This window comes from Vulpes lagopus, chromosome 2 (assembly GCF_018345385.1).
Source record: "Vulpes lagopus strain Blue_001 chromosome 2, ASM1834538v1, whole genome shotgun sequence".
In the NCBI taxonomy this organism is placed as follows: domain Eukaryota; kingdom Metazoa; phylum Chordata; class Mammalia; order Carnivora; family Canidae; genus Vulpes; species Vulpes lagopus.
This window is the reverse complement of record NC_054825.1, coordinates 138,318,117-138,343,210: the sequence shown is the minus strand read 5'-3', so window position 1 is coordinate 138,343,210 and position 25,094 is coordinate 138,318,117. Positions and strand designations below refer to the sequence as shown.

General features: G+C 34.5%; 1 protein-coding gene across 3 annotated transcripts in view; it reads left to right on the top strand.

Annotated features, from left to right (window-relative positions):
* Window positions 1–25,094, top strand: part of VPS13A (vacuolar protein sorting 13 homolog A) — a 233,138-nt gene that overhangs the window by 136,297 nt on the left and 71,747 nt on the right. For all 3 annotated transcript variants that reach the window (XM_041740166.1, XM_041740174.1, XM_041740183.1), the window contains exons 40-47: window positions 6,597–6,689; window positions 7,419–7,772; window positions 8,603–8,704; window positions 9,974–10,132; window positions 10,306–10,561; window positions 12,391–12,551; window positions 20,691–20,794; window positions 24,428–24,710. In XM_041740166.1, coding sequence (XP_041596100.1) covers window positions 6,597–6,689; window positions 7,419–7,772; window positions 8,603–8,704; window positions 9,974–10,132; window positions 10,306–10,561; window positions 12,391–12,551; window positions 20,691–20,794; window positions 24,428–24,710 — 1,512 coding nt within the window. The remainder of the gene's footprint in view (window positions 1–6,596; window positions 6,690–7,418; window positions 7,773–8,602; window positions 8,705–9,973; window positions 10,133–10,305; window positions 10,562–12,390; window positions 12,552–20,690; window positions 20,795–24,427; window positions 24,711–25,094) is intronic.

The following is a 25,094-nucleotide window of genomic DNA, read 5'->3' as shown; positions in this document are numbered from 1 at the left end:
TTCGTATTTTTGTAGCCAGAGTACAGGTGTCCAAGAGCACCTGGCTTTGGAGTCCCAAACAGATAGCACTCAGCTACTGGCTGCTTGCAAAATCCAAAGGCAGAAACATGAGTGGTGCTGAAATAAGAAAGGAATTTATTTCAGTGAGGCCAACACTGGGAAGACAGTGGGGCAGTGGAACAGTATCTCAAAGACTGTCTCCAAAATGCAGAAAATGTTTCTATGTTTATATAAGGAAAATGTGGGACAGAGGCGAGGGAGGGAGGTAAAGGTCAGGTCAATCATTGTCTTGGGGTCAGTCACATGGGATCTTGCAGGCTCACGGTATTTCTTCCTGCTTGAGGGGATGCTTTGCCCCAGGGTCTTTTGCCTGAGTTAAGAAATAAGATGCATGGAAAAACTTAATCATTTAGAGAGTACAGATAGAGGTTAAAATGGAGGTAGTTTGACATCCTCTCTCATTTTGAATATCCCATGTCCATTTCAGTTGCTAAATCAGCCAGATATTTTGACTTTGTTACAGTGTGCCAACTATAAGGTATGAAATTCTGTGCTAATTAGGCTGCTGTAATAAGACATACCCCCCAAAAAAGTAGCTAAAGCATAGTTTAACTACCCATCTTGTTGGGCAATTCCTAGGATACAACTTAATCTACTTGTTCAAAGAAATTGTTTTTTTCTTTTTAGTCCAATTTTGTGGACCATTCCACTCTACTTAGCAATAGCCTTCTGCTTAGTATATAGCTGAAGAATTTGACAAAAAACTAAAAGGTAAATCACTTCCACGTTTTGAGATAATTTTTCTGCTCCTTTTTTCCCCTTCTGGACTACGCAGGGTTGCTTTGGTAGCTTGCTTATACTGTGAAGCAGACTTTTTAAATGACTTTCAGCTTGTAGATGGATTATTACTGTGCTACAAGTTGCTTCCTGCTCAGATGGAAATAGAAGTCTAGAAAAGGAGATCTTCCACTGGGTAACCATGTGTTAAGGGAAACTTCTATAATTACAGGGAACTTTGAGAAGTGTATTTATAGCCAACCTGCATTTTTGGCCACATACATTTTGATAAGTTGTAGTTAGTGGAACTTTAATTGATGCTGTAGTCATTTTATATTAACAAGAAACAAAATTTCATAATATTAACTGGGGTCAATGGATGCTTAGTAGAACTTCATGAAACTTGTAAAAATGTATGTAAAATGTATACATTCATTTTTTAAAACAAAATTTACTTAATTTTCAAAGGATATATGACACCAAATTTTTCTACCCATTTTAACATATGGAATGTTCTCATCTTTGCTTCCTGGAGAGTATAAATTTATATTTGTCTGACCTTATTTCATCCATTAAAGTGTTTTTTTTTAAGATTTATTTATTTATTCATGATAGACATAGAGAGAGAGAGAGAGGCAGAGACACAGGCAGAGGGAGAAGCAGGCTCCATGCCAGGAGCCCGACACGGGACTCAATCCCGGGACTCCAGGATCACGCCCTGGGCCAGAGGCAGGCGCTAAACTGCTGAGCCACCCGGGGATCCCCCATCCATTAGGTTTTATAATAATTTTTGAATAGATTCCTAAATCCTAATAAAAGCTAAATCATGATCCAGTTAATTGAATTTATTTTATATCCTAATAGCTGTCAGCTTTTTAAAATTCAAATTCCAGTCAGTTAACTTATAATGTAATATTGTTTCAAGTGTCAATATAGTGATTCAACACTTCCATGCATCTCATGCTCATCATAGATGCTTCTTAAGCCCCATCACCTGTTCTGACCATCCCTCACCCACCTCCTCTCCAGTAACCATTAGTTTGTTCTCTGTAGTTAAGAGTCTGTTTCTTCGTTTGCCTCTTCTTTTTCTTCCCATATGTTCACCTGTTTTGTTTCTTAAATTTAACATATGAGTGAAATCATATGGTATTTGTCTTTCTCTGACCAACTTATTTTACTTAACATTAATACTTTGTAACTGCATCCGTGATGTTGCAACTGGGAAGATTCCATTCTTTTTTGTGTCTGAGCTGTCAGCTTTTAAAATGAATTTATCTTACTCTATAATTTTCCTAGACTTGTTACATGTAATAATATTTTAAATGATGTTAGATTTTCTAAAAATCACCAGCAATAGTAACAGTGTATGTTCCTTGAATGATGATAATGATTCATCCTCACTCTATTCCTGTTGTTAAGTTAGGTGATATTAGTATGATTTTAATATTTGCTTGTGAATTTATGTAGAAAACCTTTAGTATGTTGAGAAATTTTCCATATCTAATTTTGGAAGAATCTTAATCATGAATAAATGTGGAATTTTAATGAGTGCTTACTAACATCTATTGAAAGAAGTATAATATTTTTTACTATTTTTACAATAAAATATATTAATAGTTTTTCCTATAGCCTATGAGCCTTACATTTATGGCTGAAATATCCTAAATTGGAGACTATTTTAATTTCTTCTATATTTTGTTTAAAAGTACTTTATTCTATAATAGAAGACTGTATAACTCCTGGAAGAGTAGCTGAGGGAGGATTCTCAGTAGAAATGAGATTTATGCTGATACCTGAAAGGTAAGTAGGTATTAGCTATTTAAACTTCCACAGGAGAGTAGTCAACAGGAGTGTGTTTCAGGATGAAAGGATAGCATATGCAGAGAACCTGGGTTCCAGAGAGCACAGGTTCCCACTCCACATCTGCTTGTGTACCAGCACCTGTACCTCATATACTCTGCCTTTTTCCTTGTCATTTTGTTATTCAGTGGTCTTCAACTTAGGATACTCCTTCCCACCATGAAGATAGTGTTTGTAAAGTAGGGAATTGATAGTGAGCTCTGGTAGGTTTCTGAAGATGTTGTATGTAGCCTAAAACTGCTTCTTTGAAGGGGAAGTAGTAGCATTGGGGAAGGAATGCATCGGTAGTGAAAATCACATAAGACTGGGAACACTTAGGTGAGAGAGTAAGGAGGAAAAAAATGACAGAAATAGCATTGAAATCACAATGGCTATAGTTGGAGACATATAATACTACTAAGAAAATAGTTCCTTTTTAAATGTTTTTACAGGGACACCTGGGTGGCTCAGCAGTTGAGTGTCTGCCTTTAGCTCAGGGCGTGATCCTGGAGTCCCGGGATCGAGTCCCACATCAGGCTCCCTGCATTGAGCCTGCATCTCTCTCTCTCTCTCTCTCTCTCTCTCTCTCTCTAACAAATAAATAAGTAAAATCTTAAAAAAAAAAAAAAAAAAGAATGTCTTTACATCATTAAATTGATCTGTATGGACTATGTCACTGACAACTTTTTTTTTTTTTGTGTCACTGACAACTTTAATGTAGTTTTGTCATAAATACATTTACTGTTAATGACTACCTGCGTTTTTAATCTTCAATAACTAGATTTGAAAATAAAGGAATTGGGTAAGGATCAACGTATACCTTCATATTTATTTTGGGAAGGGACTATTTTAAAAAGTTTCCAAGTTATAGAGAAACTTTTTAAATTAATTTTTTAAAAGATTTTATTTTTTTTTATTTTTTTATTTTTTTAATGTTTTTATGTATTTATTCATGAGAGACATGGAGAGAGAGAGAGGCAGAGACACAGGCAGAGGGAGAAGCAGGCTCCTCTTGAATACAGGGAGCCCGATGTGGGACTTGATCCCGGGCCTCCAGGATCACGTCCTGGGCTGAAGGTGGCGCTAAACCGCTGAGCCACCTGGGCTGCCCTAAAGGATTTGTTCATTCATGAGGGACACAGAGAGAGAGAGAGAGACAGAGAGGCAGAGACACAGGCAGAGGGAGAAGCAGGCTCCATGCAGGGAGCCCGATGTGGGACTCGATCCCGGGACTCCAGGATCATGCCCTGGGCCAAAGGCAGGCGCTAAACCGCTGAGCCACCCAGGGATCCCCTATAAAAAAGCTTTTATATGTAATTATAATAGTATTTGGTTTTGTCTTCTATAAGATGAAGAGAGAACACAAATCTTATGTTGAAAATCTTGACTCGTGTATTGTAAAGTTATAATTTCTTGTCCTTGAAGTTTAAAGAAATAATTTACTGAATATTTAAGTTATGTACTAGTTAATCTTGCTGATGTTATTAGAATAATGGTAGATTTTAGTGTGATTTCATTCAGGAATGGATTTGGATCTCTTTTTTCCTGACTAATTCTTCATTGTCAGTATAGGCAAATTCTAAAAGGAGTACATGATTTCTATTTCCTGCTGCATGTGCCCAGTAGTCTTATCGTGAACGTGTACAGGATCAATAAATATAATTAAGTCACTAATTAGTTAACTTTGAGTTAACCAAAGAGAGATTCTGGGTGGGCCTAACCTAATTTTTAAAATGGTGAAACCCCACAACCATGCTTTTCTGCTGACCTTGAAGGAGCATGAGGAAAAGACTACATGACAAGAACCTGTGAATGACCAGTAGGAATAGAAATAATCTCTGGCCAACAGCTAGCAAGCAAATGGAGATCTTAGTCTTTGGGCCGCAAAGAAATGAATTTGACAACCTGAAGGAGCTTGGGAAAAGATCTTTCCCTAATAACAGATGTTTGTACCAGTAGTAAGATGCTGTGGTAACCATTTATTCAGAATGTTGAGAGCAGCTTTGGAACTGGGCAGTATGCAGAATCTGGAGGAATTTTATGGAGAATGATAAAGCCTCAGTTGTGTTGAACAGACTCTTGGTAGAAATATCATTGGTGATACTGCCAAGAGGACCTACAAAGAAGGTGAAGGTTGTGTTATTGGAAGCTAAAGGGATGGCTGGAAACACAGTGACAAGGAGCTCTGCAAACTGTGTTTTACAGTTGTCTGGAAAGCAGAACTCTGAGTGACAAACCATGGATATATACCTAAGGAGATTTCTAAGCTGCCTGATTCGAAGATGTTGCCTAGTTTCTTATTGTGTATAGTAAAATGCTAGAGGAAAGAAATGAATTGAGAAAGAATAAAGAACCAGAGAACCAGAACTTACGATTTTGATATTTCTTAGCATTCCAAATAGCAGAAGATGCTAAAAGTCAAAAATGGTTGCCAAAAGTGTAGCATAGAGAAAAAGACTGTGTGATGGTATAAACTTTTGCTAAATCTTAGGCCAAAAAAATGGTGTTCAGACACATAAGAGAGTCCTTTCAAGAGACTTACATGTTTGACAGAGGGTGTCTAGGAATCATAAAGGTATCACCCTTTAGCTGTCTCAGCAGGAGACCATGATTATCTCACAAAGATTAGTGGATGTTGCTTTTGTCTAATGGAGTAAAATTTATAGAAGTCCCTCAAGGTTCTCGAGAAAATGGTTTCGGCAGAAACACTGCCATTATGGACTGACGGGCAGGGAGTACAAAATGAAGAGAGACTCTTTGAATCCCCCAGATTTCTCCTGGCAGGAAGCAGGATGATAAAACCACTTGGTTGCTAATTTATGCTACCTTTTCTAGAAAAGGAAGGATGATTCAAAAGGTAGAGGGGAGAGCCACAGAGAATTGTTCCTAGGCTTTGAAACTTAATCAAGAAACTCATTTCCTTGGCTGGATTTCAGATTACTTTGGGCTAGTGACTTATTTTTACCTTTGATTTTCCCCATTTAACTGGAATATCTGTAATTGTTAACCTGTGTCTGCCCCACCATTTTCTTTTGGGAGGATGGGAGCAGATAACTCCTTTCCCTTTCACAGATCTATAAAAGGGAAATTGTGCCCTAGTAGCTATACTTAATATATTACACCAAGGTACTTACACCGGATTTATATTTTAGACCTTGAGCTGATAAGAGATAGATAAGATTTTGGATTTTGGTGAGAGAGAAAGATGAGATCCATATATGATGAGTTAACAGATTTAGATGATGAAATTTTAGACTTTGGGTTATAATGGTATGAGGCTATTAGAAACCTTAGGAGGTGAGTGAATATATTTTGCATTTGAGAGAAACAGGAGTCTTTTGGTGTTAAAGGGCAGAATTCTTCCATAATCAGAGAAAATTTAATCAATTTATGATTATACTAAGTTATTTTATAAACCTAATATTTTTATAATTTTTCCTCATTTGTAGCTGTTCCTGTATAAGTTATTTTGTTTCAATTTTATAATGGAAAAGATTTTTGTTATAATTTTAAGTAAAATAAAATATGTAAGTTTTATGGGGTTTTGCATATTTAAAGATATTCTTTTGGGCAGCCCGGGTGGCTCATTGGTTTAGCGCCGCCTTCAGCCCAGGGCGTGATCCTGGAGACCCGGGATCAAGTCCCACGTCGGGCTCCCTTCATGGGGCCTGCTTCTCCCTCTGCCTGTGTCTCTGCCTCTTTCTCTGTCTCTCATGAATAAATAAATAAAATCTTTAAAAAAAAATTAAAAAAAATAAAGATATCCTTTGACTTACTGTTTTATTAATGTTGTTACTATTGTTAATGCTTTCTATTATAAATCATAAGTGTAAAAGATAACTGGTTTTGAGTCACTTGTGTTTTTAAAAAGTTACTTTAACTTATATACTTCATATATAGTTAGGTATTACTAAGAATGTCTTTAAATAAAACTATTTTAAAACAAGGTTAATTTGGCGGTATTGAATTTTTTCTCCTAGGTTTTGCAGCCCTGTGATTTGTTCTATCAAGCTACTCAAGTACGTACAGATCCACAAGTGATGGATATATCAGTAAAATCCCTCACACTAAAGGTAAGTTAATATGTAGTCAGTTTATCATATCTTTGGTGCACCTTTTTAAAAAGTAGTAAAACCTAGAAATAGGCAATTATTATATCAAGTCTTTTAATTGTTAAATAAGCAAAAAACAGCATCTGTGTTTTTGAAAATATTTTATGTGGCAATGTATTGTTTTACAATGTATTAATATACATTTTATAATGAATGATGTGTATTTTATTAGTGTTTGACTTCTTCTGTAGTTAACATCTAATATTCTTATGGTATACATAGTTGAACTTCTACTAAATCAATCTAATATCTATAAGATCAGATAAATACTTTAAAAATTGAAGTAAGTTAGGGGCACCTGGGTCATTCAGTTGGTTGAACATTTGACTCTTGATTTCGGCTCAGATCATGATGTTGGGGTGATGGGATTGAGTCCCGCAATCAGACTCTGCAATTAGCTGGGGTGCTGTTCCAGATTCTCTTTCTTCCTCTCCCTCTGCCTTTTCCCCAGCCTGTGCACATGTGCATGTGCACGCACTTGCTCTCTCTCTCTCAAAAATAAATCTTTTAAAAAAATTTGAAATTGGTTATAAAATTCTGTAGGCAATAAATTATATCTACTATTTCGTGGTATTGATAGTTTAATATTATTTTTTCATGATCCTTCAAGTATAATTAATATTTTTTGAGGTACCTAATTTTTTAAAGTGGTGTGGGTAGATTTTTTTATTAGTTTAAATTTTTCCCTAGGTTTCACCAGTCATCATAAATACTGTGATTACCATAACATCAGCACTTTATACATCCAAGGACACCATCCCACAGGAAACTACTTCTACAGCACATTTATGGAAGAAGAAGGATACAAAGAATTTAAAAATGTGGTTTCTTGAAGAACCAAATGAAGTTGAAAACAAAGCTCCCACAACTGAATTGATACTTAAAGGAGAGATCATAAGAATGAACATTGATTCTATCTTTATAGTTCTTGAGGCTGGAATTGGTCATAGAACAGTGCCTATGCTGCTGGCAAAGTCACGTTTTTCAGGGGAAGGCAAAAACTGGAGTTCCTTGATAAATCTCTACTGTCAGCTTGAACTAGAAGTAAGCATATGTAATTTTTTTCCAGATTCTATAACAAATAATGCTACATGTGGAGTATTTTTGAAATCTTATGTAGATATTTTAATTAAGCTTATTTTAAATATGATGTTGGCTCACAGTTCTTTTGGAAGAAAGTGTACAAATTTATGCCCTTGGTATGGTTTTTATGTGTACATTATTTTATTGTAATATAAACTTAACTTGGATATTTCAATTGGTTTTTATTAACTTAAAGGTGATATATTAATAGTGTGGATTAGATTAAGAATTATTATTGTTAAGAATTGAATATCTTTTTTCCTTTAAAAGGATAATAGATTATTTCCAAATCTCTTCTAAAAGAGTAATAGAATTAGAAGGATATGCCTCAGGCAGCCCAGGTGGCTCAGCGGTTTAGCGCCGCCTTTGGCCCAGGGTCTGCTTCTGGAGACCGGGATTGGGTCCCAAGTCAGGCTCCCTGCATGGGGCCCGCTTTTCCCTCTGCCTGTGTCTCTGCCTCTCTCTCTCTCTCTGTCTCTCATGAATAAGACAATGAATGTGTCAATAACACATGATAAATGGACACAGTTTTTTATATTTAGCCCAGTCTGGAAGTCAAGGAGAGATGCTTAAAAGAGAGTTTTATCTGGATTAAATTGTGAAGACTAGACAGTGAGGTTAGTCAGGTGCGGTAAGTGCTGAGAGAATGTGTATAAGAAACTAAGTAAAGGCATGGAGAACAGTTTTCATATAAAGAAATAGCAAAGCCAAAAGGAATAGTGGTGGGAAACAGCAGGGAAGATCATTTTGGAAAGTATAAGAATGTCTTATTTCAAAATTTTTCTCTATAGGTACATTATTACAATGAAATGTTCGGTGTATGGGAGCCTTTGCTTGAACCCTTAGAAATTGATCAGACTGAGGATTTTAGACCATGGAATCTTGGAATCAAGGTATATTTGGAGTCTGAAAATTGCTTTTCAAAAACTTAGAATGTCCACACCACAGAAAACAGTTTAATAACAACAAAGTTCAAGTTTTCTCATTGGGAGCCTTGCCTCATGCTTCACTGTTTGACCTGTGAATATGAATATGATTTTCAGACCCAAGGCCAGTGTCTCCTCTGCTACTAACAAACAATCGTGTAACACTTATTGTGTTCCAGACACTGTTCTAAATAATGTACTTTTGCTTGAACCCTTTTGAAGTTAGAGGTTTTTAACTCCATTTTAACCTGTGAAGGAGCTGAGACTCAGAGCTTAAGAGCCTTCCCTGAAGTGGAAGGAGGGACTCTGAGGAGTCCCCACTCAGACCTGCCCTGTTAAATGCCTCTAGCATCTTGTTGGTTGTTTTCTACCCTGCATTTCCTTTGTTCTTTGTTGTTTTTTTTCCCCTTTGTTCTTCGAAGGAAGTACACTATTACTGGTTTTTCAGATATATTGTAAATTTATGTAATTATAAGAATCAGGACCTTTAAATGGATGAAATTGTGTTTCAAAGGGAACTGAAGAATTGCTAACTTATCTCCTCTTAAATAATTGTTCAATCACCTGCAGACAAATTATCAGTGGTTGAAAGCCAGTTAATATAACAACAAAGGTGACTAGCGTGTCCAACTTTTGGTATTAGATTACTATGTTTATTTCGTACATATTTCAGATAAAGTAATGGGTAAAGGAACTTCTTTGGTGTTTTTAAGGTCAGAATATATGTGGGCAGTGGATCTATGAATCCTAAAAAAAAAAAAAATCTTACATGGTATTGATTCTCAGGAGTTGTAGGTTCTAATGGTACTGTTCTGCAACTGTTGTTGGACTAATAATAAGTCTCTGGATTTCTAATCTTTATTTATCCCATAACCAATAAGCCAAATGGTTTTTCTTGTTCTGAATGTCCATAAGCTATGAAGCATGTGCTTTTAATCTTTATTCAGATGCCACATATATTTAGTAATTTTAGGGTTTATTTTTCCTTTTGAATTGTACTAGCCATTTTAGTATCACTGAAGAGAGAAGTATTTTTTCTCTAATATTGCTCCTGTCCTGTGTGACCTTAGTTGGTAGATATCCAAGCAATTCCAGTAAGGCTGTGGAACTGATAAAACTTACTGTTGTCTCTAATGTTACTATTGAGATTTGTCTAATTAGTTTTTTTCTTTGCAAAATGAGTAATGTGTTCCCAGAAACAAATTTTCCTTATATTTCTATAATTTGTCGTTTTAGATGAAAAAGAAAACAAAAAAGGCCATTGTTGAGTCAGATACTGAAGAAGAAAATTACAAAGTGCCAGAATATAAAACCGTTATCAGTTTCCATTCAAAAGACCAACTAAACATTACATTATCCAAATGTGGCCTTGTAATGTTGAATAATTTAGTCAAGGTAAGAAGAGAATTTAGAAACCTTAAGTGTTGGTGTACTAGTCTGAGCTAACCCTTTTTTTTTCATTGAATAAAAAGCTTTTTGTTAACTTAGTTGTCATACAACCATTAGTGTTCTGCATGTCATTTAGTTTTTCACATTTCATTTTATTTACAATAACTCTTCCTTATTAGGCATTTACAGAAGCTGCCACTGGAACCTCAACTGCCTTCATACGGGATCTAGCACCATTTATGATTTTGAATTCTCTTGGACTTACTGTCTCTGTTTCACCAAGTGATTCTTTTAGTGTACTCAACCTCCCATTGGCAAAATCATACGTATTGAAAAATGAGGAGAGTTTAAGTATGGACTACGTGGGAACTAAAGACAATGATCATTTCAATGCAATGACCAGCCTAAGCAGTAAACTTTTCTTCATTCTTCTTAGTAAGTAATAAATTGTCTTCCTGGGACTTTAATTATGTTACATTTTTACATAGCATTTTACTCATATGTTGTGGTATCTTACGGGTTTTTAAATCTCCTTCCAAGTAAGTCAGGAATTTTGCTTTTTCATTTGCTTATTGTCACTGTGTATTTGTATTCCAAAATGTGAGTTTATCTACTGTGTTATCCAGGGTATGGAATTCACCACTTTGTTTTTTTAGGAGGAAAAATATTTTTTTTTATAAATTTATTTTTTATTGGTGTTCAATTTGCCAACATATAGAATAACACCCAGTGCTCATCCCGTCAAGTGCCCACCTCAGTGCCCATCACCCAGTCACCCCCACCCCCTGCCCACCTCCCCTTCTACCACCCCTAGTTCGTTTCCCAGAGTTAGGAGTCTTTCATGTTCTGTCTCCCTTTCTGATATTTCCCACTTATTTTTCTCCTTTCCCCTTTATTCCCTTTCACTATTTCTTATATTCCCCAAATGAATGAGACCATATAATGTTTGTCCTTCTCCGATTGACTTATTTCACTCAGCATAATACCCTCCAGTTCCATCCACATTGAAGCAAATGGTGGGTATTTGTTGTTTCTAATGGCTGAGTAATATTCCATTGTATACATAAACCACATCTTTTTTATCCATTCATCTTTCGACCTGCACCCCGATGTTTATAGCAGCAATGTCCACAATAGCCAAACTGTGGAAGGAACCTTGGTGTCCATCGAAAAAGATTTGATCCTGTCCTTATTCAACTTTTACAGACTCTAGCTATTTGCTGTTTTAATTCAGTAATATTCCACTAGTTTTACAGCTGAATGAATTCAAAATAGTTTGAATTATGAAAATGGCTCACTGTAATGGTGTTGGGTTTTAAATGGTATTTATTTTCTGCGTGTTGAGGTGGAAAGTGGTTCTTTGTTCTAATTCTCAGAAGTCTTTCGTTTTTATCAGAAATGAAAGTAAAAAATTCTTAAATGTCATAATATTTATTCATTATGAAGTTACCTAATCCTAAAGCCTCATCCACACCCCTTTCTGATACCCTGACGATTAAATAATTAGGAAGAAAGGAGAGAATCTGAAAGATTAAATAGACATAGGGGAGAAGTACTAAAACTGATAGTGCTTTTGCTTTGTCAGGAAATGTTGCTGAGCCATGGGTAGGTTTCCAGTGTCCCAGCATTGTCAGTGAATTGTTCTCAGTTTTACGTCACTTTGAACTAACATTTGAACTAACATTTTTACGGAGTTAAGTGTGGGGTATATGGAAATAAGTAATTCATACTCCCAGTAAAATGTAATATGTATATTAAATAAATGTATATAAAATTTTGTTTAATCAAGTCTTAGATATCATAAGGTATCATAGGTTGTTGGAATAATGAAAAACTGAAAATTTACAGTTTTTTGGTAATTGCCAGTAACTGCCTATAGATATTAGGCTCTGGTTATTATGACAGCCAAACAAAGATCAATGTTCTTATAATAATTTCTCTTGTTAGTCATTAGAAAACATTAATATTATTCACTTAGGTTAAACTAGTGAATGAATTTTTTTTCCAATTAAAAATTTTTTTTGGTAAAATGCTTTGAAAGTTTTAGATGAATGCTGTGGGAATGTATTGTGGCTTCTTAATATATCATTTTATATAGATTATACGAAGAAATAGCCCTTTTCTATAGTCTTATATCTAAAGACGTCAGTGAGTATATTTATGAGTTTAAGAAATTATCTGATATATCTGGCATGTAACATCTAGTTAATATTAGTATATGATGATTTATAGTAAAAATTTTCAAACATATGTATTCCATTTAGCACCTGCCAACCACTCTACTGCTGATAAAATTCCTTTAACAAAAGTGGGACGGCGACTGTACACTGTAAGACACAGAGAGTCTGGGGTTGAAAGATCAATTGTTTGTCAAGTTGATGGAGTGGAAGGAAGTAAGAAGGTAACAATTCGCTCCCCAGTGCAGGTACGAAATGATCCTTTATTCTGTGGGGTCATATTACACATATTTGTGTGCTAATAAAATAAAGAATATAAACTATAACAGTAATACAATGAATATAAAAAAAAAACCATTACCAGTGATTGTAGTACTCTAGTATGAACAGTGATAGGATTTTGTTTGATATTTCTCATAACTTTTTATAGGACTCTTTTTATAATATCTTTTCAGACAATTTTTGTAAAAAGATTTAATTATTTGAGAGAGCAAGAAAGCAGAGAACATGAGCTGGGAGTGGGACAGGCAGAGGAAGAAGCAGACTCAATCAATGTGGGGCTCAATCCCAGTACCCTGGGATTATGACCTGAGCCAAAGGCAGCCACTTAACCGACTGAGGCATCCGTGCACCCCGTTGTTGGACTACTATTCTAAAAACACCTCATCAATATTTTGTTTTAGGTCTTGTGGATAGTGTATATTCTTTGATTTTATTAAGAAAATATGAGGAAAATTGTGTACATCTTTATTGATGTTAAACAGATGTACTCCCTACCCTGTTCTTAGACAGAGTATGTTCTGTGTTCTTATTTATATTATTCACACAATACAGAATTTTGGTAAATGGAGTGGAGTACAAAAAAGTATGGCTTCTTTCACTCAGCATAATTTTACCTTTTGTGTATTAATATTATATATAGTTACATGTTGTTTAGTAATCTGTTAAATGGATATTCCAAATACCATTTTGAATGAATCTTTGTATATGGTGTGAAGTAAGGATTGAGGTTTATGTTTTGCCATATGGCTGGCTGTTCAGCTGTTGCAGCCAAGATTATCCTTTTCCTGTTAAATTGCCTTGACACTTTTGGCCCAGAAAAACCAAACAGCTTCATATCTTTGTGGATTTATTTCAGAACTTTCTTTCCTGTTTCATTGGTCTATTTATCTTTATGTCAGTACCACAGTGTCTTCATTACTATTTTATCCTGAGTCTTAAAATCAGGTAATACAAGTTGTCCCACCTTGTTTATTTTCAAAGTTGTTTTGGCTATTCTGAGTCCATTCTGCTTCCATTTAAATTTTAGACTTAGATTTTCAGTGTTTCCTATAAAACTATGATTAAATTGGCATTTTTACATATTTCTGATTTTTCTTTGCTAGTAGAAGTACAGCTGATTTTGATATTAACTTATATTATGCAACTTTACTAAATGCACTTATTCTCGTAGCTTTTTTGTAGACGTAATTTTGGTATCTGCAGATAAAGACTTTTTACTTTCTCTTTCAAATCTGGATATGTATTATTTTACCTTTACTTCCCTGTTGCACTGGCTAGAAACTCCAATACAATATGAGTAGATGTTCTGAAAGCAGATGTTTTTTTGCCTTGTTCTCAGTCTTAGTGGTGACATATTCACTCTTGTCATTAAGTATGTTTTGACTTGTAGTTTTTTTGTAGATGACCTTTCTTAGGTTGAAAATGCTCCCTTCTGTTTCTAGTTTACTGAGAGTTTTTATCAGAAGTGGATGTTGGATTTTGTCAAACAATTTTCTGTTTATTGAAAGGATTTTTTAAAAGATAATTTATTAATGTGAATTACATTGAATTTTAATCTCTGGACTCAATAACAATTGATTTTTATTTTATTTTAAAGTTTTTAAATTCCAGTATAATTAACTGCAGTGCTATTCAAATGTACTGCATAGTGATTCAGGAGTTCTATACATTACTGATTGCTCATCATGATATGTGTATTCTTAACATCCTTCCTGTATTTCACCCATCCCACCACCCACCTCCCATTTGTTAACCACCAGTTTGTTCTCTATACTTGAGTCTCTTTTTTTTTTTGTCTTTTTTTTAAACCTAAGAGTGAATCATATGGTATTTGTTTTTCTCTGACTGACTTCATTTAGTGTTATATTCTGTAGATCCATCCATGTCATTGCAAATGGCAAGATTTCATTCTTTTTTATGGATGAGTAACAATATTACAGTGTTTATACTCCACATCTTTGTCCTTTCATGTATTGGTAGACACTTGGGTTGCTTCCGTAATTTGGTTATCATAAATAATGCTGCAATAAACATTAATTTATTTCATATTCATTTCAAAACATTTCATAGAATATGTTTTCATATTCTTTGGAGAAATACCCATTAGTGCAGTTAACTGGATCATACAGTTATGCTACTTTTAATTTTTTGAGGAACCTCCACACTGTTTTCCATAATAGCTGCACTAGTTTGCATTCCCGTGCATGAGGGCTTCTTTTTTTCCACATCCTCACCAACACTTGTTTCTTGTGTGTCTGATTTTAGCCCTTCTGACAGGTGCCAAGCAATATCTCAGTCGTTTTGATTTGCATTTTCCTGATGATTAGTGATGTTGAGTATCTTTTCATCTGTCTTTTGGTCATTTGTATGTCCTCTTTGTAAAAACATCTAGTCAGCCTACTTTTTCATTGAATTGTTTTTCTTTGGTGTTAATACGTATAAGTTCTTTGTATATTTTAGATCCTAAGTCCTTAGTGGATTTGTCATTTGCAAATATCTCCACCCATTCAGTAGGTTTTTTAGTTCTCTTGATTATTTCCTTTGCTGTAGAGAAGCTTTTTTATTTTGCCATACTCTCACTAGTTTAGTTTTGCTTTTGTTTCCCTTGCCTCAGGAGACATATATTGAAACATGTTGCTATTTTCGGTGTGAGAGAAATTACCACCTGTGTTCTTTTCTAGGATATTTATTGTTTCAAGTCTTGCATTTAGGTCCTTAATCCATTTGTGTGTGTGTGTGTGTGTGTGTGTGTGTATGTGTGATGTATGAAAGTGATCCAGTTCCATTCTTTTTCAAGTAGCTATCCAATTTTCCCAACACCATTTGTTGAAGAGACTCTTTTTGCTATTGTATATTCTTGCCTTCTTTGTCAGAGATTAATTAATCATAAAACTGTGGGTTTATTTCTGGGCTTTCTGTTCTGGTCCATTGATCTATGTTTATATGTCTTTCTTTGTGCTAGTACCATACTGTTACTGATTACTGTGGCTTTGATATATCTTGAAATCTGGGATTGTGATAGCTCCAGTTTTGTTCTTTTTCAAGATTGCTTTGGCTATTCAGGATCTTTTGTGGTTCCATATTAATTTTAGGATTACTTGTTCTAGTGCTATGAAAAATACTGTTGCTATTTTGATACAGATTACATTATATCTGTAGATTGCTTTAGATAATATCAACATTTAAATAATATTTGTTCTCCCAACCCATGAGCATGAAGTATCTTTCCAGTTATTCCTGTCATCTTCAATTTTTTTTTTGTCACTGTTTTATAGTTTTCAGAATACAGGTCTTTCAACCTCCTTGGTTAAGTTTATTTCTAGGCATTACATTATTTTCAGTACAATTATTAATTTCTCTTTCTGCTACTTTATTATTATATACAAATGCAACAGATGTATGTCTTTTGATTTTGTATCCTGTGACCTTACTGAATTTATTTATCAATTCTAGTAGTTTTTTGATGGAATTTTTATTGAGGACATTTGCATCTCTGTTCTTCAGAGAGATTGGCCTGTAGGTTCTCTTTTTTTGTAGTGTCTTTATTTGGTTTTGATACCAGGTAATGCTGGCCTAATAAAATAAATTTGGAAGCTTACCTTCCTTTTTTTAGTTTTTGTAATAGTGTGAGCTATCAAAATAGTAATGTTTTCATGAGTATTTTTCATAGCACTAGAACAAGTAATCCTAACAAACTGAATCCAACAATGAATCACACAAAATCATTCACCATGATCAGGTGGTATTCCTTCCTGGGATGCAAAGGTGGTTCAATATTCACAAACCAATCAAGGAGATAGATCACATCAACAAGAGAAAAGATAAAAACCATATGATTATTTCAATATATGCAGAAAAAGCACTTGTCAAAGTACAACATCCATTCCTGATAAAAATCCTCAGCAAAGTAAGTTAGGAAAGAACATACCTCAACATAATAAAAGCCATAAATGAGAAACCCACAGCTAACATTATCTCAGTAGTAAAAAACTGAAAGTTTTCCACCAACATCAGGCACAGTACCAAGGAACTGGTATTAACTCTTCTTTAAATGTTCAGTAGAATTCATCTGTTAAGTTGTCTGATCCTGAACTTGTGTTTGTTAGAATGTTTTTAGTTGCTGGTTCAATTTTGTTGATGGTAATCAGTCTGTTTAAATTTTCTATTTCTTCCTGCTTCAGTTTTGGTAGGTTGTATGTTTCTAGGAATTTATACATTTCTTCTCGGTGTCCAATTTGCTGGCATATAATATTTCATTATATTCTCTTGTAATCTTTGTATTTCTGAAGTGTAGGTCATTATTCTCCTCTTTCATTTCAGATTTTGTTCATATGAGAGTCTTCTATCTCTCTCCTTTGATAAGTCTGGCTAATAGTTGATCAGTTTTATTGATATTTTCAAAGAACCAGCTCCTGGTTTCATTTTCTGTTCTATTTTTTGAAATTTCCATTTTGTTTATTTCTTTTCTGATCTTTATTATTTCCTTCCTTTACTGGTTTTGGTTTTTGTCCATTTTCCATCTTTTTTGATGTAAGGTTATGGTTTTTTATTTGAGATTTTTATTCTTGAGGTAGGCCTGCATTGCTATAAACTTCCCTCTTTAGAACAGCTTTTGCTGTATTCTAAAGATTTTGAATCTTTGTATTTTTATTTTCTTTTTTTTTAAACTTATTTTTATATTTTACTTTTTAAAAAGATTTTATTTATTTATTCATGAGAGACACACAGAGAGGCAGAGGGAGAAGCAGCCTCCATGCAGAGAGCCGATGGGGGATTTGATCCTGGGACTGCGGGATCACACCCTGGGCTGACAGCGGCACTAAACCACTGAGCCACCTGGGCTGCCCTGAACCCATTTTTTTTTAACGTTTATTAAAAGCCCTAGATGTTTACTCCTCTCCTCCCCACATTTTAAGTATGTGGTGTCATACTCTATGTTCTTTTGTATTGTGAATCAGTGTACATATTTTTATAGATATACTTAATTTTACTTTTCTTATTCTTCCTTACGGTCTTTCCTACACACTCAAAGAGTCCCCTTCAACATTTCTTATAAAGCTGAGTTACTGGTGATGAATTCATTTAACTTTTGTTTGTCTGGGAAACTCGTTCCTTTTCTGAATTGCCATCTTGCTGAATAGAATATTTTTAGTTGTAGGTTTTTTCTTTCAGCACTTTGAATATATCATGCCACTGTCTATGTCCTACAAAGTGTATGCTGAAAAATCCACTGATAAGCTTTATGAGATTTCCCTTGTATGGAACTGTTTTCATTTCTCTTGCTACTTTTAAGATTTTCTCTTTACCACTGTATTTCCCATTTTAATTACTATGTGTCTTGGTGTGGATCTCTTTCGGTTGATATTGTTGAGGGTTCTTTGTACCTTCTGGATCTGGATGTCTGTTTCCTTCCCCAGACTCAGGAATTTTTCAGCTATTATTTCTTCAAATAAATTTTTGCCCCCTTTTCTCTCTCTTTTCCTTTGAGATCCCTATAATACATAATGTTATTATATTTGACCACATCAGTGAGTTCCCTTAACCTATTCTCATTTTTTATTACTCTTTTTTTCCTCTCCTGTTCAGTTTGATTGCTTTCCATTGCTTTGTCCTCCAGTAACTGGTCTGTTCTGCTTCCTTTGGTCTACTATTTATTACCTCTAGTGTATTTTTAGTTTCAGCTATTGAGTTATTCATTTATGGTTCTTCTTTTGTTTTGTTTTTTTTTAAAGATTTTTATTTACTTATTCATTAGAGACACACAGAGAAAGGCAGAGACTCAGGCAGAGGGAGAAGCAGGCTCTATGCAGGTAGCCTGATGTGGTACTTGATCCTGGGTCTCCGGGATCACGCCCTGGGCTGAAGGCGGCACTAAACCGCTGAGCCACCTGGGCTGCCCAATTTATGGTTCTTCTTAATGTTTTCTATCACTTTTGGGAGCGGGGGCTGAGGTTGAGACCCTGTTCTCTTTCCTCAAGTCCTGTGACTATCTTTCTGATCATTACTTTAAATTCTCTATCAGGCATCTTATCTCTCCATTTTTTTTAAAGCTTTCTTTCCATGATTTTCATGTTCTTTCATGAAAGTGACATTTTTCTGTCTCCTCATTTTGTCTAATTCTCTGTATCTGTTTCTGTGTGTTGGAAAAGTCAACTATGTCTTCTGCTCTTGAAGGTAGTGACCTTGTGAAGAAGAAGGGGTCTATAATGACTCTTTTTGCCTGTTGTGAGCAGGGTATAGTCCCTGTGTTGCTGGTGGATCAGTCTGGGGCCACCTTGAAGTTGAGTTGGTTCATACCAGGCTTTTGCCAGAGCTGTAATTCCACCCGACTGTAAGGTACTCTCCCCGTTTTGTCCCCCAAGAAGCTTTTGTTGGTAGGCAAGCCCGCAGTCAGACTAGTTGTCGGCCCTGAGCCCACTGCTGAGCCTATAGTTGAACTGGTGTGTATGGTTATTTCCCCTCTCCTGGTCACACTAGCCCCTTTGGAGTGATGCTGGCCCCTGGGGTCTCCTTGCACACTGCCAGGATCGTGACACCGTTTTGAATGGACTCCTGATGCAGAACATGGAAGGGTGCACGGTGATAAGCAGGGTTTGCTCAGTTCTGCTGTGGGAGGAGACCTGAGCCACTTTAGAAAACTCTTGTTGAGAGCAGGTTGGTCTTTACTGAGCCTTAGATAGTTTACTGATAGGCATATTTCAGTCAGTACCCATGTGAAATTTGGACAAAGAGACACTCTTAAATCTGCAACTAATTGCCTCTCCACATGGCTTGCTCTTCAGTGTGCTGTGAGTTTAAGAAACATTGGCGTTGGGAACCCTGGGTGGCGCAGCGGTTTAGCGCCTGCCTTTGGCCCAGGGCGCGATCCTGGAGACCCGGGATCGAATCCCATGTCGGGCTCCCGGTGCATGGAGCCTGCTTCTCCCTCTGCCTATGTCTCTGCCTCTCTCTTTCTCTCTCTGTGTGACTATAATAAATAAATAAGAATTAAAAAAAAAAAAGTTTAAGAAACATTGGCGTTCCCGAATTCTCCTGTCTCTTTGACTCCAGCAGGCTAAGGCTCTGTTTGACTCCCGCCTGCCCGCATTTTAGGCAGCAAGCTGAGGCAGTCTTAGGGCTTATCTTTGTAGTTTCTTTTTAATTTTTTTTTCCTTTCCTCTGTTGTGTGCTCTTCAGTTTCTGAAAACCATTGTTTAATGCGGGTTCTTTTTTCCCCCCTGTGTTTTAGTTGTGTATGTTGGGAGGGTTTATATGGTCTCTATTATTCCGTCATGGCTGGAAACAAATTTTTCCCTTTCAGTTTTGATCTGTAGTTAACTGTTCTAAAAGATTGGGCTACTTTCTCTATTGTTGATTTTTTTAAATTTTTAAATAGTTATACATTAATTTTAAATTCCTTATACTATTTATAGAAACTTAAATGTTCATATTGCTTCAGATAGAGTAAACATTATATCTAGAAATAGAGTGTATTTAGGATTATCCATTTATCAGTTCTTAGTTCTTAGTATGTTTCTCATTTTGATACAATTTTTTGAAAATAGGAAGATTTTGCCATTTTACTAACAAATTTGTTTTTAACATCTCAAAGGTAATATAAGTGTTTGGAAGTTTATCTGGTAATATATATTAATCAAAATGATGTTAATATTTACATCATTTTTGTATGCTGTTCTCTGGATGAGATACTCCTACAAAGTGCATGGAGAGTAAGTATCTCATCCAATGAGCAACATACAACAGTGTTGTAAAAAATGTACTCATTTCCCAGCCTGTGTCCTTTTATCCACTTTTGTCATACAGACATTTCAAATTTAGATATTCTTTCCCATGAGTTCTATTTTTGTCTGAAGAAGTTAATATTTATCTCAGGGTCAAGAAAATATTATCTTCCTTCTAAGATTTTTAAAGGTTTTTTTTTGACACACCTTTTCTTGTAATTTTTAGGATAAATAATAGCATATTTGTTTTTTCTTTCTAACTTATATTAGCAAGATAAATATTGCCCACTAATTTCTTTGTTGGGATATTTCAATTGAGTTTTTAAAGATGTCTTTAAATGCTTAGATTAATTATGCTAAATATGATTTGTTTTTCTTTCACAGATAAAAAATCATTTTTCAGTCCCACTTTCTGTTTATGAAGGGGACATTTTGTTGGGAACGGCCTCACCTGGAAATGAATTCAACATACCATTAACATCTTACCGGTGATTTTTTTTTTTTTGTCTTTTTACTTTAAGGTGTCTTGTAGAATTTTTAGTTTCTGATTTTGTAGGACTACTTGTCTTTAAGTGATCAAAGTTTAATAAAATTTTTTCTATTAATAACTTGTCTAACTTATTTAAGTTTCAGGGTACTTGAAGGTTTGGGTTTTTTAAAAGAAATATTTGATGCAATGTATTTAACTTATACTGTATAAATTATTTATGCTTTTACTAGTAAATACAGTTATTACAGTTATTACATGCTTATAGTATAGCCATTATAGCCGTAATAATTTATACATGATTTTTAGAAAATGTTGAAGTGAGCATGATTGGTAGCATTTGGATTTATATACAACTATTATGAAGTCATTTTCATTTTTGAAAGGTTTTACAGTAGAATTTTTTAAATCCCTTTAGAAAACATTTTATCTTTTTATCTGCATATTAATTGTTCAGTGATAGATTATACTGTAAATAGTGACATATAGTACATCAATCTTAAATATTAAAAATTAGATTGAACTTGATAAAAAATCTTATATGTAAAATTCTTACAAGATGCTAATGAATGGCTAGTCTTAAAACTATAGGATTAATATCAGAAGTATTCTGGATATTTATTTTTTTATATTCTGGATATTTAATCAGGAATTGAAAATAATCTCAGGGATATTGAACTCTACTGGAAAATATCTCCCTGGGGATATAAGCACTGTAGTTTGTCTAAGTACTATTTCAGAACACACACTAGCCCGGTGCCTAGACCTTTGCTGTGGAAACAGTGCTGAAATACCCTCTGTGTCTCTTCTGATCTATGTCCAGAGTTTATGATTGGCTTCCCGATGCTTACAGAGCAGTCTGAGCACATAATTTTTAGTTAGGATATCTGCTAATTCCTTCCAATCCTAATGAGTGTTTTATTGCTTAGTTCAAACTTGCTAAGAGAATATATTTTGTTTTTCAGAGAATAACAAAGTAGTTGTTTATTAATATCTGATCTTATTCTAGGAAAGATTTTGGGTGGGTTACAAGACTAGATTAAAGATAGCATGTGGGATATGTTTAAAAATTTCTGTGAAGTTTATACTTCATCCTATTTTATTTTTTAAAAAAATATTTATTCATTCATGAGAGACACAGGGAGAGAGAGAGGCAGAGAGAGAAGTAGGCTCCATGCTGGGAACCCGATGTGGGACTCGATACCAGGTCTCCAGGATCACACCCCAGGCTGAAGGCGGCGCTAAACCGCTGAGCACCCCGGGCTGCCCTATACTTCGTCCTGGAATGAGAAAAGTTAATGACATTCTGCTTTATTTTTAATAAATTATTGCTATCTATTTTATGACTCTGTCCATAGAAGAGAAAATTTAGGCCATTAGAGTATCTTTACACTTTCTTATTCAAGACTAAATATTAATTTGTCAACTAGAAATTAATTAATTAATTTTAATTAGAATTATTAGTGATGAGCCAGCTTGTATTTCACATTAGATATGTTTCTAATCCAATTCTTAGATATAGGTACCCTTACATTTAAGGTATGAGATCTTAAATTAAGAAATGACTACCTTTCCCTGAAGAACTTAAATATACTGATTTTTATGTTTAATTCATTTAACAAATATTTGTCAGGTGTTTTGCTGTGTGTAAGGCACTACTGTGGAATACCAAGATGAGTTGGGCATGGGTGACCTTTGAGAGATTGATACATTATGTAAATATGAGATTGATACATTGCATGAATACAGTAGGAAGAAAACAGTGGGTTGTAGGGAGTCACAGAAAGGTAGTTGCAGAAAACCACGAAAACAAAGAAGGTATAACGATGGACTCCTGGGTGAGATACGTGAATTAAAGGTCAAATATAATGAATAATGAAGTGCAGATTAGCAGAGAAGGGCAGTCTTAAGTGGAAGGAAAGTATGAGACCTGAAAGCACAGGGTTTGTATGAGTCTATTAAGAATAGTTGGGGGATGATTGGAGTGTGCATCTGTAATATATAACATTTGAAACATAGTTTAAGTTCACATTGAGGAACTTGCTCCCTCCTTTTCTTGCCCTCATTTATGTTAATTTTATCTTTGTCTTTAATAACATCTTTTTCTTTGTTCTTCTCAGAACATTTGATGCCCTGTTTTAAAACCTTTCATTCCATCAGCTCTTCTCATACAGAACCTCTTGCCATTGATCATCTTTCTCTCACATTTTCTTCCTGTTAATTTCTTAAACTTTCCTTTAACCTTGCATATTTCTCTAATTCAGGTCTTCTGTTCAAAATAAAGCTTTTTTGGCAAAATTGTTACCTCTACAAAATGCTCTGCAACCGTCTAGAAAGATTTCACAGTCTCATGCACTCAGGCGCCATGCACATGTTTTTTTTGTATCTATCACAATGCACAAGTTCTAACATTACATTTCCCATCTGATTGAGATATCTGTAAGAGTAAAGAATGACTTATTCATTTGTTCATTTCCAGTTTTACCTTCTCACTGATAAATAATGGGGCCAGTCAAGGTTTTGATAATCTGGATGAGTTTATTGGCATTAGTTTAATTTAGAGAAAATCAAGTTTTTTAAGTATTAAAAGAATGAAAAAGAGAAATTACAGAGAGAATGTAGAAACGAAATAGGTTAAATCTGATAACTGATTTAATAGATGATTAGACATATGTGTATGTCAAGGGAGATGGAAAAGTCATATTTTTTTTATAGTCCACAGTGCTAATATAGTAGGAAGTCCCTGAAAAGGGACACACAGAGAACCCCAAACCATTTTGGAGTTCAGGCTTGGAGTTCAGTCTATCAAATTAAGTCACCATCACACATCATTATAGAAGTGTGTAGTGGATATTTTAGAACTAGGGCTTAGGACAAAATCTGTACTGGAGCTGATATTGATAGTTGTTCATTTGTAAGAGATAGTGTCACAACTATAGGCAATTGATTTTACAAGTGTAAAAATATTTAAGTGTTTATATTTGGACAAGTTAGATTTGAAAAATGATTAAACCTAAAATATAATTGAAATAGTAAACAGAGAGTGTGATATTTAAATATAAGAATTAATCAAAAAAAAAAAAGAATTAATCATACATGATTTTATCACTGTCTTCTTGCAACAACTTCTGCAACTATGCTCAGTGTTTAAACAATAATCTATTGAAAGCTTTTGTTTGATTAACGTTGAAAAGCTGATGGTTATTTGTTTTTCAATAGAAATGTGTTTTTAGTTTATGAATTCAGTTATGCCATGTACTTCTTATTAGCACCACATTTTCAGGAAAGCCAGTATTTTTAAGTTAAATGTGCAAATCAACAAATATTGTATATGTTTGCTTTGCATATAGGATCTATTAGATTATATATTTTCTGTAGGAAACCAGGTATTGTGAACTTTATGATAGTAAGTTTCTAAGAAAAATGTTCTCCTAAGAACCAAATAACTTGATTAGTTTCTAGAAAATTAAGATATGACAATATCTATTTACCAGTCTGTCTTCACTATCTCTAAGAAGAAACTATAAAAAATTTATTACACAAACAGGGAGTGATGTAATTTTATTGTTCCAAAATAGTAATCATTTATGTTTCCTTTTAAAGCAAAAGCATATTGTTTCACCCTTTACCACAGATCACCCCTTTCTCTGAGGCCAGAAGATGAGGACTATCAAGCATGTGAAAGAATTGACTTTGAAGAAATTATAAAAAATGATGGCACTTTTCTAAAAAAGAAATGTAGATCTATAAATGCTGCTAAAAAACCATTTATCATTAATGTTGTCCCAGAAAAAGATAATTTGGCTTCTCTGTCAGTGTATTCAGAAGATGGTTGGGATTTACCATACATAATGCATTTGTGGCCACCTATCCTGCTTCGAAATCTTCTTCCTTACAAAATTGCTTACTATATAGAGGTATTCTTGAATTTTTTTAATGCCTTCCTGTCTTTGATTTTATAGTTTTGGTTATTTAAAGTTATGAGCAATAAAGCAATGTCTTAATGTTACCATAAAAATGATAATACTGGTGAGTGGGTAGTCTAGATGTTTTTCAAAAAAAAAAAAAAAAACGTATTTTCCACTGATTTACCATAGAAATCTGGCTATTAAATTGAATATAAGTTACATGCACAAAGGTGATAATGCCATTTTGAAAATCATTTTTGAAAATGATATATATTTCTTTGTTTTGTTTTTTTGGGTTTTTTTTGTGTATATTTTTTATTGGAGTTCGTTTTGCCAACATATAGCATATCACCCAGTGCTCATCCCATCAAGTGTCCCCCTCAATGCTCATCA